This window comes from Mytilus galloprovincialis, chromosome 13, assembly GCF_965363235.1.
Source record: "Mytilus galloprovincialis chromosome 13, xbMytGall1.hap1.1, whole genome shotgun sequence".
NCBI classification, from domain to species: Eukaryota; Metazoa; Mollusca; class Bivalvia; order Mytilida; family Mytilidae; genus Mytilus; species Mytilus galloprovincialis.
This window is the reverse complement of record NC_134850.1, coordinates 17,356,928-17,370,934: the sequence shown is the minus strand read 5'-3', so window position 1 is coordinate 17,370,934 and position 14,007 is coordinate 17,356,928. Positions and strand designations below refer to the sequence as shown.

Sequence of the window (14,007 nt, the reverse complement as noted above, 5' to 3'; positions counted from 1 at the left end):
TACACATATTTATAAATAAACTCATCATATATACCAGGTCTAAATTTTATATATACGCCAGACGCGCTTTTTGTCTACAAAAGACTCATCAGTGACGCTCGAATCCAAAAAAGTAAAAAAAAAAAGCCAAATTAAGTACCAAGTTGTGGAGCATTGAGATCCAAAATTCCTAAAAGTGTTGCCAAATACAGCTAAGGTAATCAATGCCTGAGGTAGAAAAGCCTTAGTATTTCAAGAAATTCAAAATTTTGTAAACAGTTAATTTATAAATACAACAATAGCAATGATAATTCATGTAAGCACAAAAAGTGCTGACTAGTGGGCTTGTGATACCCTCGGGGAAATAAATCTCCACCAGCAGTGGTATAGACCCAGTGGTTGTAAATAAACTCATCATAGATACCAGGACTAAATTTTATATATACGTCAGACGCGCATTTCGTCGAGCAGGTAGAAAAAGCAATAATGCAACAATCACAAGTGGGATTATGAAACTTAAGATTCCATCCTAAATTGATTCTCATTTCTCAATCTATTTATTTCTATTGTCATATGGTATGTCAGCATGTTTATTTATTTTTTTGTTGGATCAATTGATAATGAATGTACGTGTTTAAAAAATGTTTTTTATTTGATTATATATATATATACAATATGTATATTTAAATAAAGGCAACAGTATTAACCGCTGTCCAATAGTAACAATTCGATAAAGCAAAACTATATCCGGGTAATACAATAATACCGAGGGAAACAACTAGAAGAGGACATCAGCAGAACAATAGAAACATTGAACTACAACAAAAGCAAACGCCAACATAAATAGAAATTGACTGTAGATAAAACATCTAGATTCCCGATTTAGTACAGGCACATTAAGAAAAGAATGGTGGTTGACCTGGTTTTATGGCTACCCAAAACCTCACGCTTAATAGGCAATGTTAAAAATACCGCTAAATTGACAACACTACATGAGAAAAATACAAGACAAAAAACGAAAGAACCCTCTGGTCTAAGCACAGAGATATACATGACAAAAATATAACAATACATTACAACACGTAAACTGCAAAATAACAACGGACATCTCTCATGAATTTATGACAACATACTAGTATACCACAAACGTAAATGTTATTTAAAGGAATTCATCAACGATACCCGGCTAACGATTTGGTATAACATACGAGTTTCGTCTACATAAGACTAGACGTTTTATCTCAAAATCTACTTGATGAGACAAACTTTATAGAGTGATAGTTATAATTCATATTTCCAACGCATTTTTTTAAAGATTTATTGATATGCAAATAAAATGTAGATTAGCCAGTATTGTTTTCGTACGAATTCCTGCTCAAAACGTCATAAAATGGAATTAATTAGCTTTAATTTTTTTCCGATTTCATAACGTTGGCAAATAAATGTCAAGCTTATATATAGACTATACTTTATCATATTATGAATTAACGGTATCTACCAAAGTTATGTTTAGGCATTTGTATAGAAACTCATCGATCGTTGAAGACTTTTGGGTTGAATTCTAGATATGTCTTTTGCTATTTTAAGATTTGTTTTAAATATTCAAGTGATCTTCAAAAACATTTTCTTTTCAGTAAATTCAATGACACTGTTTTTTTTTCTCAGATCAATGTACACATTACTCCTTGAAATATTGTAAAAAGTCAATATTATGTTTTTAATGTAGTGTTTAAATCAAGCTTTCTTCCAAGTAACTGCTCGCACGCCATGTTGTTTAACGTCAGAGTTGCATTCGGAAGACTGTCGAAGTTGGTTATATTTCGTATTCGATTCATGTAACCCTACAACATTAAAACAAAGCAATTATTTGTCTTATTTGGACTGCAACAATTGGGAAAAAGGAAGTAAAGCATTGCATATACAATTAAACCTGCCCTAATGTTCGCCTCTTAATGTTCATTATATTCTTGTCCCGCTGTATCAATATTTGTAAACCTCAATGCTGGTAACGGCTCTTAAAAGGCGAGTTTTCTCATACGGTAATTATGACATTCATAGTCGGCATAGTCAGACTTGACTTTTTTCTTGGCATGAACAGCTGTGATATTTATAATGTTTGTCATATTCCTTGTCATAAATAAAGTATAAAAATGCAAAAGGCGTCCATAGAGAGAAAGATATATGTAAATAATCTATTAATCTATAAGTTCCTCCTGTTTGTTACTTTCTCTGATGTGTACCGTCATTGTAATGTTTCAAAGTAACCGTTTCATACAATTTCTATAATCTCGTTTTCTATTTCCCGAATTAGACAGTAGTATGTTAAGAAATATGATCGCACTGGAAGTTGCCGAGACTGATAAAATATTGGGGTTACAATAATAACTTCCGTGGTCCATTTCAGCACAGACATAAATTCCAACGCTAGAATTTTTGAATAATGCAAGTTCTGCTCGAGTGTGTAACCAGCCCAGTTGTCAACAAGAATTGTCAATAAGATTACAAAACTTTTATTGTTTCGAAATGCTAAGGATTGTCCACCCTGGGAATAAACTCATCATAGATACCAGGACTAAATTTAGTATATACGCCAGACGCGCGTTTCGTCTACAAAAGACTCATTAGTGACGCCCGAATCAAAAAAAAAAATTCGCAAATTAATTTACGTCTTCTTTATTCTATAACTTCCTGTAATAGTTGGAGTACACCAACCTTAGTAGAAAAAGTTTGATAACACCTTAAATGAATATACTAGTATAAAATATTAGATACCGGTAAACCACTGCAAACTAACTTCTATGTACATTAAAATGAATAGTGAGTATAGTAATATGTAAAGTCAGCATGTTTAATGATACAATTGTGCTACTAAAATAATTTTTATTCTAAACAAATATACTCACGTTCCTGATTTTTTGAGAAATTACTCCGATATCTACTAAAGTGAAGAGTTTTTGGTTTAGTATTTCTGCTTTCTCATATGATGTGGTGTTGAGACCATCAATCTGCCAGGTTCGTCCGGTTTTCTCAAACGACCAACATCTACAAAATAAGATAAAATACATAAAGCATTGTTACTTATTTAAAATTTTATAAGTGGGAGGTTTGGCCAGAGAAATTTTCATAAGTGGGGGCCCAGTGACTGACCTAAGAGGGGGCCCGCTTCAGTCACGCTTCAATGATTCCCTATATAAGCAACCAAATTTTTTCCCAAAAAAGGGGGGGGGCGGGCCCCCTGCCCCCTAAATCCGCCTCTGTTGGCTAGCCATAACATCTGGTTCAGCCCATTATTTGTTTTAACAATGTCATGTACCAAGGCCGGAATATGACAGTTGTTATCATTTAACCAGTTTCTATGTATGTTGGCGTTCGTTTTTGTAGCACTTCAGTGTTCCTGTTACTTATTTGTTTTCCTCTTATAGTTGATGTGTTTCCCTTAGTGTTGGTTTGTGACCCGGATTTGTATTTTGAGTTAAATCGATTTATGACTATTGAACAGCGGCAAACTACTATTGCCTTTATTCATATATATACGTATATAAAAACGCGAATTTCGTCTACAGAAGACTCGAATACAAATAGTTATCAAAGGTACCAGGTTTATAATTTAATATGTCATACGCGCGTTTCGTCTACATAAGACTTATCAGTGACGCTAAGATAAAAAAAAATATTATAAAGCCAAACAAGTACAAAGTTGAAGAGCATTGCGGACCAAAAATTCCAAAAAAGTTGTGCCAAATAAATTGCTAATTTAAAGTTCGTTGTTAATAAAGTACGAAGTAAAAGAACATTCAGGACTCGAAATTTCGAAATGTTTAACAAAATACAGCTTAGTTTATATATTCCTGCGTAAGAAAATCATCTTGATATAATTATCGAAGAAATCTACCGAGTATTAAATGATGCCAATCTGTCAAGTCTTACAGGGTTATCGTCAACGAACATAATCAATTAAATTATTAACCAACTAATTTTCGCGACCGATTTATTTTAGCGAGTAGAAAAATATCGCGAATATAAATCTTCGCGAAAATGTATTACTTGGATTTTTCCCTACTTAACTACATCAAGTAAGTTTGAGAATCGCGAACTTAAATCGTCGCAAAATGGGATAGAAAGGACTAAACGCGAAATAAAGTATCCGCGAAAATAAGTTGGTTTATAGTAATTGATTGATATGCTAATCGTACTCAATTTTCTCTTTTTTTAACGATGGGATGAGATGAAGTTATGGATGTGGGCAAACAAAAAGGAAATGATGGATAGAAAAAGTAAAGAAATTAGCTAAAATAATGAACTGAGAACAATGGTGTGCGAAATTATATATTAGAATAACTGTCCAACTAATTAACCATGTTAACAACAGAAAATAACGGGCAACAAAATGAAAAAAAAATGTACAATGAACAAAACAATTGATATATACAGAACTACAAGGGGTACAATCAAAATCACGTGATGGATATGCGCACACCGGAAGTTACAGTCGAACTCGCCGCTTGAAGGGTTAGTAGTTGCATTTTCTTGTTTATATCAATTAAATTTTGATTAATAAGTTGGCACATCGAATGTCGGATAGTATGTAGTTTTAAAATAAACAATTGCTTTTGCTAGAAAGCGTGCAGTTATTGCAAACACTTCGACACAGTTCCAAATTTTCGACGGATAACTGTGTCGAAGTGTTAGCATTAACTGCACGCTTTCCAGCAAGGATAATTGTGTATTTCATAACTAGATAGTTTCCGACATTCGGTTCACTACCTTATTTATTAAATTTTATTGATTTAAACAAGTAAATACGACTACTTACCTTTCAAGCGGTTTGCTCGACTGTTACTTCCGGTGTGTGTATATCCATCACGTGATTTTGATTGTACCCCTTGAACTAAGGAGACCCTATGAAATAACTTCTACATTTAAGTGGAGAATAGCATATTTATGCTAAAGTCTATTTGAAGTTTAAAGTTTTACTAACACGCGATGCACCAGAGCCGTTTTTCAAACTTTATATAATTACCTTGATTAGGAACAATTAAAACCAACAATTCAAGTCCGGGGATGTATGACTACCTTATCTATATTACCAAAGGGACATAAATAAATAGCCAAAAGTAAAATCACAAAAATACTGAACTCTGTGGAAAATCCAAAACAGAAAGTACCCAATCAAATGGCTAAATTAAATGATAAAACACATCAAACGAATGGACAACAACTGTCATATTTTTGACATGGAACAGGCAATTTCAAATGTAGAAAACGGTGGATTGAACTGGTTTTATAGCGCTAAACATCTCTCTTGTATGACAGTTGCATCACATTTTATTTATAACTATGCGTTTACAAAACAGACATAATAGGTAAAATTGTCAAAATAGGGGTACTAGCCAAATTTACATTTTTAATGCACATATCTAACATACGGCTAAATTATATATCATTAGGAAGCTGAAAAGAAATTATGGTGCATTTTTTTTTTAATAGGGATCAAAGGTCATGGGTGCAATTTCAAATCATGGATACCTCGAGTAGAAAAATCGAGTCAAAACAAATGCAAAAAACGAAACAATACTATAGGAATACTGTATAACTGTTTGGAAAATATATTTCTATCGTAGTATTAATTTTATTTCGGTCGATTTTAACGGTAACGTATGTATGCACTTCTTAGGAAGAAAGACAAGAAGTAAGCAATATCCTTTAGCTCTACTTTCCGCTATATAAATGATGTTCTTTCACTAAATAATTCAAAATTTGGTGACTATGTGGAACGCATCTATCCCATCGAACTAGAGATAAAGGATACTACAGATACAGTTAAGTCTGCCTCATATCTTGACTTTCATGTAGAAATTGACAACGAGGGTCGGTTGAAACCAAAACTTTACGACAAAAGAGATGATTTCAGCTTTCCAATTGTAAACGTTCCATTTCAAAGTAGCAACATTTCAGCAGCACCTGCATACGGGGTATATATCTCCCAATTTATACGATATTCCCGTGCTTGCATTTCCGCATGTGGAGCATGATCTGCTTACCCTTCCGGAGCACCTGAGATCACCCTTAGTTTTTGGTGGGGTTCGTGTTGTTTATTTATTCCTTAGTTTTCTATGTTGTGTCATTTGTACGTATCTATTGTTTGTCTGTTTGTCTTTTTCATTTTTAGCCATGCCGTTGTCAGTTTATTTTCGATTTATTAGTTTGACTGTCCCTTTGGTATCTTTCGTCCCTCTTTTACGGCAGGACTAATGGCACTCTTGGGGACTGATAATCCACCAGTATTGACCCACTATTATAAAATGAAAAACAACAATGCAAAAAAAAATAATTTCTAAACCATCATCACGAACACTCAAAACCAAAAACTGAAAGGTTTAAAAAATATATAAGGTGTATAGGGAACATAATGACCAAAACATCTTGTTTAAGAACATGATTAAGTACAGGCAACGGTAGCAATCGGAGAGTTTGAATTTTGATGGTAAATATATCGTATATCATCTAGTGGTTGAAAATCTTGGATAGTTGTCAAAGGTAGCAGTATTATAATTTAGTACGCCAGACGCGCGTTTCGTCTACATAAGACTCACTAGTGACGCTCATATCAAAATATTTATAAAGCCAAACAAGTACAAAGTTGAAGAGCATTGAAGACCTAAAATTCCAAAAAGTTGTGCCAAATACAGCTAAGGTAATCTACTCCTGGGGTAAGAAAATCCTTAGTTTTTCGAAAAATTAAAACTAAGTTTTGTAACCAGGAAATTTATAAAAAATGACCACATTATTGATATTCATGTCAACACCGAAGTGTTGACTACTGGGCTGGTGATACCCTCGGGGACGAAACGTCCACTGGCAGTGGCACCGACCCAGTGCTGTAAATAGTTATCAAAGAGGGACGAAAGATACCAAAGGGACAGTCATAAAACTCATAAATCTAAAACAAACTGACAACGCCATGGCTAAAAATGAAAAAGACTAACAAACAACAGCCCACACGACACAACATAGAAAACTAAAGAATAAACAACACGAACACCACCAAAAAACTAGGGGTGATCTCAGGTGCTCCGGAAGGATAAGCAGATCCTGCTCCACATGCGGCACCCGTCGTGTTGCTTATGTGATATCAAAGGTACCAGGATTGTAATTTAGTACGCCAGACGCGCGTTATACATGTTATAGTACATGGTTGGTGTATAGATTTTAGGGAAGAATATAATCAAAGATTTAAGGAAGGCTATAGCCAGAGGTTAAGGAAACAATATTCTCAGAGGTTAGAGAAAGGAAATGAGCAGAGGTTTAGGGACGAATTATATCAGATGTTAAAGAAGGGTAATATGATCAGAGGTTTAGGGATAAATATGACCATAGGTTACGGAAATAATATGCTCAGAGGATGAAGAAAGCATATGATCAGAGGTTTAGAGACGAATATGATCAGAGTTTAACGAAACGATATGCTCAAACGTTCCGGAAAATTGTGCTAAAAAGTTAAGAAAAGGATATGAAGTTTAGGGAAGAATATTTACAACAAGTTTTGTCGTCTATTGTTATTTTATGTCATGGCGTTTTCAGTTTCCATCAATTTATCAGTGTGTATGTCTCATTGGTATCTTCCTCCCCTACTCGAAACAATTAAAAAAACTTCAAATTCAAAATTGAACTTTTGTTGCTTTATTGTACTTACCTTTCCTTGTTCGGAAGTTCTGATTTATTAGATGTACTGCCACAGTACGAATATTTATCTTCAGTTCGAACTAAGTCATAATGGGTCACTATTCTACAAAATACATCCATCGCAAATCAATTTTGTATTTGTGCAAGACACACACAAAAAAAAATAGAGCAAGGAAACTTGATTGCTCTATCATTCTAACATATTCTATCTAAGCTAAGGTGTTGTTTTTATTCACCCACAAATGTCACAGTGAGTTGAAGAAGGAGAAGATTCAGTTTGTGTTTTTATTAATTGACATACTTTTACAGAAGAGCAAATCAGATGACAATACCAATACTAAAAATCCAGGCTTAAATAAGGCTTACACATAGTTATACACTTTACTTCAGTCACCGAGACCCGCGATATCACGGGTGTGTTCTAGTACTATTGATACGTATATATACAATTTCGTTGTGTACCATTTTGTAATTACGCGCCTTTACTGATTATCGTTATTGCTTATGTGTCGGTTAATTTGTTTACTGTCTATGCATTGACATACACATTTGTACAAAACCACAACGTACAGCTTTAATAACAAGACATATACCTTCTGTAAATATCCTCGTTATCCGTGTGGTTTCCAATATACATATTGGACCATCCATTTATTATTGTGTACTGTTCCGGATTCATGGAAATGATACCACCAGCCCAGTCCTTATGTGGAAGCCTTAAATGAAAATGGTTAAACATTAATAATGTTATGCATAAAATTGAGCAATTTATTATGTGCTTAACTGGATTCAATTCAAAATGACAAAAACCTTCAGAACATGTCTTTAAGGTGAAAAAGTCAAAATGAAATTAAGATCAAATTAAAAAAATCTCTACACATAAATTGAGAATGGAAATGGGGAATGTGTCAAAGAGACAACAACCCGACCATACAACAGAATAAGGTCACCAATAGTTTTTTTTCTGTTTTCCACACTTTCCATGACGTGTTTCAAAATTGTATAAAATTTACTCGGTAGTTAAGCGAAAGAAGGTATATTTCTTTGTAAATAAAATGGTTTCCTCTTTTAAAATATGATTAATTGATGGTGTTTTATTATTCATGGCATTGTCATGACATCAAGATTATGTTGGTTGAGGAAGCTGAAATACTTGGGAAAACCCAACGATATTTGGGAGGGAAAATGGTAATCCTAGTCAATTAAAACTGAGTCAAAGTTAATGGTGTGATCTTAGTTATCGAATTCGGCGACTAGATTATTCAGTTTACTATGCATGCTTGTTTTCAGCACAAACACATTTTTATACATTTGTTCACAACTATTGCCTATATTGTATTGAAGCATATTCATTTTTAATCTTGCTTAGGCAAATTATTTATTTTCAAACTACCTCCAAGGAAAATCTATTGATTGCGTCTGCGTAGCCTAATGCATGACGTACTTATAGTTATTTCTGTCTATCCTCTTTGCCATGTGACGTGGATAATATTCACAGGCATAATAGTTCCTGTCATCTTCTGGTATCACATCAACATCGTGAAATATCACACAATCATACTTCATGTGGGTCATGGCTTTCTGGAACCCTATGTTGAACAACAAGCCTCGATTTGGAATATCTGACGCCTGTAATTTAATGAAATTACTTATAAGAATATTTAAGTTATACTATGATAGCAGTTACTACTAATTCAAATACTAAACAACAACTACTACTACTAGTTCATTAAAAAAAGAATTAAACTACTACTTCTACTACTATAGCTACTACCACTACTACTATTTGTTTTATTTAAACTACTACTACTACAACTTCTACTTGTTTCATTTAAACTACTACTACTACAACTTCTACTTGTTTCATTTAAACTACTACTACTACAACTTCTACTTGTTTCATTTAAACTACTACTACTACTACTACTACTACTCCTACTACTCCTACTACTCCTACTACTACTAGTAAGTAAGTAAATTTTTATTATAGTGACATGTGCAATTACAGTTCAGTAGAGTACAAATATATTACATACACAATAAAATACACTCGACCCATTGGGTCTATAAGTCCCTTTACTTCTTTCATTACTTCACTACTACTACTACTTATTTTATTTAAACATATACTTAAACTAATAAAATAGTACTACTACTTCTATCACCATCATGACCATTTCTATTCTACTACTACTTCTACTTCTACTATCATCACTTCTTTTGTTATAATACTACTACAGTTACTTCTGTTTATACATAAACACCTACTGATACCTCTAAATCTACTACTTTATTTTACTACAGTTGCTACTACTACCACACGCATCACCTCTACTACTATACTACTGCTTCATGTACTTTCAATTTAACTGAAATAATAACTAAAATTGAGAATGGAAATGGGGAATGTGTCAAAGAGACAACAACCCAGGCATAGAACAGACAACAGCAGAAGGTCACCAATAGGTCTTCAATGTAGCGAGAAATTCTCACACCCGGAGGCGTCCTTCAGCTGGCCCCTAAACAAACATATATACTACTAATTCTACTACTATATCTACTACTAGTGCTACTACCAGTACAAACTAATGGACAAACTATATAATGATATATATGATTACTGACCTGCTGTCTTACAGCGTAAATTCCAAACTCAAGTTGTTGTCGACGTAACTTTGGTAGCATGTTGTTAATGAAGATTTGAAATTGTTTCTCACTTTCTGGAGTTTTGTATACAACTAAAATAATGGCTACTTTTTGGTATGGGATACATAACTTTGGCTTATAATGTCCATTCGCCATGAAAACAAACTTTTGTTCTAGCGTTTCCCATGATAAAACGGCTTTGTTTACAGGAAGTCTGCCTTCTAAAATAAATTAAAAAAACCCCAACTCATCTTGAAAATAAAACATTTGTTTATCATAGGACAACGATAACCGGTCGCGCCTTTACAATTTTAATGTTTAGTTGAACCGTTGAAACCTGTGTCAAATTCCTTATTTTGCATTTATATCAAATAGTGTAGTTTTTATTAGAATAGTAAAATTGTCAACTCAGTGGTACTTTCAGCTCAAAATAGTGTGTTTTATATACTTATTACATACTTATTAAGCCACATGGAAAATAAAAATAGAGGAGCAACATATAAAAACAACTGTTGTTGTAAAGTTGTATGGATAAGAGACACACGCATCGAATAAGTTAAAAAATATATAATTTACTTAAAAACATTAAGGTGGTACCCAACACTTTCACTAAAATTAATTTGGCTCGTTTAATTTTCATAAAATTTTCTTAAAGTATTTTCTTTGACGCTTTAACAAAAATATAAAACAATTTTAAAATTTGAACCAACCGTTTTGTCAGAAAAATTACACTGGTTATATAGCAATTTGACAAACACCAATTTTGATCATTGAGAAGCTTAATATTTCTTCTACAACACGACGTAATTAAACGTTTAGCTGACTTTACAGAGTTATCTCCCTGTAGTGTTAGGTACCACCTTAAACAAAAATATAGAAAAGAGCGCATGTGTACAACCTGCATATTCATACACTTACCGAATTCTAAAGGCGGCCAAGCACAATAAGCTGCTTCTTTAGATTTATTAGTAGATTTCAAAAGATAGTTCTGCACTTCCGGGTAATGTTCGGCTATTTCTTGCTGTACGATCTTTTCCATGTCTTCATCAGGTATAATACACCGAGGTTCTCGAAACAGCCGAGACAATAGTCCGGCCATATAACCCCAGAATACAAAATAGATAACGGACAGGACAATGAAATAACAACATTTTTCTCCCATCCAGATTTTAATTCTGCGAATTGATACCTTCAAAATATAATAAATAAAAGAACCAGAGACTCATACTAAATAGCAGAGAATTTTAGGACTTCTGAAATCCCTCTCCCCTCAAAGAATAATATAGAAATAACATTAAAAAAATACATTTGAAAACGGAAATTTTCGTTTCTTATCAACTCTATAGTTTCTTGACATTACATGATAATTATTGTCGAAAACTACATAAAATAAGCTATCTTAAAAAACAGTTATATGTATCAATATACTTAAATGACAGGAAGGGGTGAAAATTGATAATCTTGACAATACTGTACTTTTCGCGAAAAACGAAAATTTGAATTTTACACTGTTTGCATGATTTCAGAAGTTAACCTGTAAATTGTATATATATATATATACAGTAAAACGTGTCACAATACAGGATTTTATCGATTATATTTGAATTCGTTTCAATTTATAATTCTCAATTTATACATTTTAGATGTGAATCGTGAAAGTAGCATTGCGCCAAATATCGCTTACTAATATATTAATCAAAATCAGTTTTGAACGTTTAAAAATATCAAGAATAGTAACGTAAAATTGAATAAACTTACCGCCATATACAAGAACAGAGTAAAGTGACGACAGGTTTTACTCTCACTACAGTAACATCTGCGTGTATGTGTATAAATTGTAAATTATCATCTGTAACATAGCTACATTTAGCTATCTATATTACTAATTCAGTCTAATCATAGCGTAAAATTTACAAGGACAGAAAAACTGTTAAAATGTTTTTACTGATCATTATTTTGAATAATCAAATATTGACCTTAAAAAAAAATCAGTTTTTAGTGGGGTTCGTGTTGCTCAGTCTTTAGTTTTCTATGTTGTGTACTTTTTGTTAGTTTTTTCGTCGTTTTCTGAAATGTTATTGCCAGTAATTTTTTTAACTTGTGAGCCTCTCAAGAAGAAAAAGAAGAAGAAGAAGCTGAGAGATAAAATAGAGAAAAAAATAGAAAAAATACCTATTACCCTTTTATGGATATGTATCTGGTATTTCTTCTTTATATCAGTCGTTTCCCGCGAACAAAAGTCACTCCGGTCACTTGGTAGTCATTTTTTCAAAATGGCTGGATCGGCACCTGAATGAAACAATTCTCTACCAGAAACCAAATGGGATAGAAATTTAAAACAACTATGGTATGTCACCGTACGACCATCAATAACGAGCAAATCCCATACCCATCGTTGTTTAAAGCTATACCGTGAACTATACTTATAGTTGTTAATTTCCATGTCATTTGTTCTCTTGTGAAAAGTTGTCTCGTTGACAATCATACCACATCTTCTTTTTTATAAATATTAACTCATTAAAGACGATAAAAGGTACAGAAACACCCTAACAAAAACATAAAAAGACACAATGTACAGAATTGATAGTATTCGCAGTTACTTAACGGTTCAAGGCCTATAAAAAATGTCTCAAACTAAAATATCATGCAATCAGTAAACATCCAGAAGCCAATTGGTTTAGTGTCAAGACGTCATTTACAGTAAAAAAAAAACAACAACAACAACCAATAACCTTGTGCAATGCTAAAATATAGGTATCGACATATACGTATAACAATAATATTTAGTTAGGTTTAAATTTACTGATAACAAAATCAATATTTAAACCGATAAAAACAATATTTAAAGATCTTATTATAGTGTTGAATGGATAGCCTTTCAGTATCAGTTAATTAAAGGAGCGATAAGTGTTAGTATGGATAAAAGGAAGTGTGCGGTCTTCTTTAATGATAAGGAATTCCAACACAAATAGAGAAATGAAATCCTTTTGGTGTCAGCATACAAGTTTTCAACAATACACATCTACACAATATGGTTTGTTTTCAATCGCCTCGAGTTTAAAAAAGTGGCATATATTGAAATAAAATCAAACAGAAACTATTGAATATCTGCGGTCAACTTTAATTCTCAAAATGAACAAAAAGATTAAATAAGAGATTTCAAGATTTTATTGTACACTCTGAAAGTTTACGCTGTTTCAAGAGCAGATATACATAATATACAGCTTGATACAGCTAAGATATGACATATAAGACAACCACTGAATATTTGATAATAATGACAATTGTTACTTTAGAATATTGGAGGGCGTGGATGGGGCTTACAAAATAGAGAATAATGATCTCAAAAATAGATGAGGGATAAAACTGATTTTCATAAAGAATGAAGATTAACTATGGAAAATAATTCAATAAGTTAATTAAATACTTATTACAAAAATGAGCTACAGGGGCGGATCCAGCCATTTTAAAAAGAGGGTTCCCAACCGAGAGTAAAGGGGGGGGGGGGGAGGGGTCCAGCTATATGCTCCCATACAAATGCATTAATCGGCCGAAAAAAAGGGGGGTGGGTTCCAACGCCCGGAACCCCCCTGGATCCGCCAATGGCTATTTGCGAAAAAAGAAATTAAATAATGACAAATAAAGATAATTGTAAAATAATTTAAACGAGAATTTATCAGAATAAGTATAATTTTTAGA

At 33.0% G+C, this 14,007-nt stretch overlaps 1 protein-coding gene across 1 annotated transcript; it reads right to left on the bottom strand.

Moving 5' to 3' along the window:
- Positions 1-1,541: 1,541 nt before the first annotated feature.
- LOC143057703 (beta-1,4-galactosyltransferase 4-like) lies at positions 1,542-11,481 on the bottom strand. Its single transcript, XM_076231069.1, has 7 exons — positions 11,227-11,481; positions 10,288-10,529; positions 9,107-9,291; positions 8,256-8,378; positions 7,673-7,765; positions 2,883-3,021; positions 1,542-1,820 (listed from the first exon to the last, which is right to left on the bottom strand). The coding sequence occupies exons 1-7, from the start codon at positions 11,468-11,470 to the stop codon at positions 1,689-1,691; spliced, it is 1,158 nt and encodes a 385-aa protein (XP_076087184.1). The 5' UTR covers positions 11,471-11,481; the 3' UTR covers positions 1,542-1,688.
- Between the last annotated feature and the right edge of the window lie 2,526 nt (positions 11,482-14,007).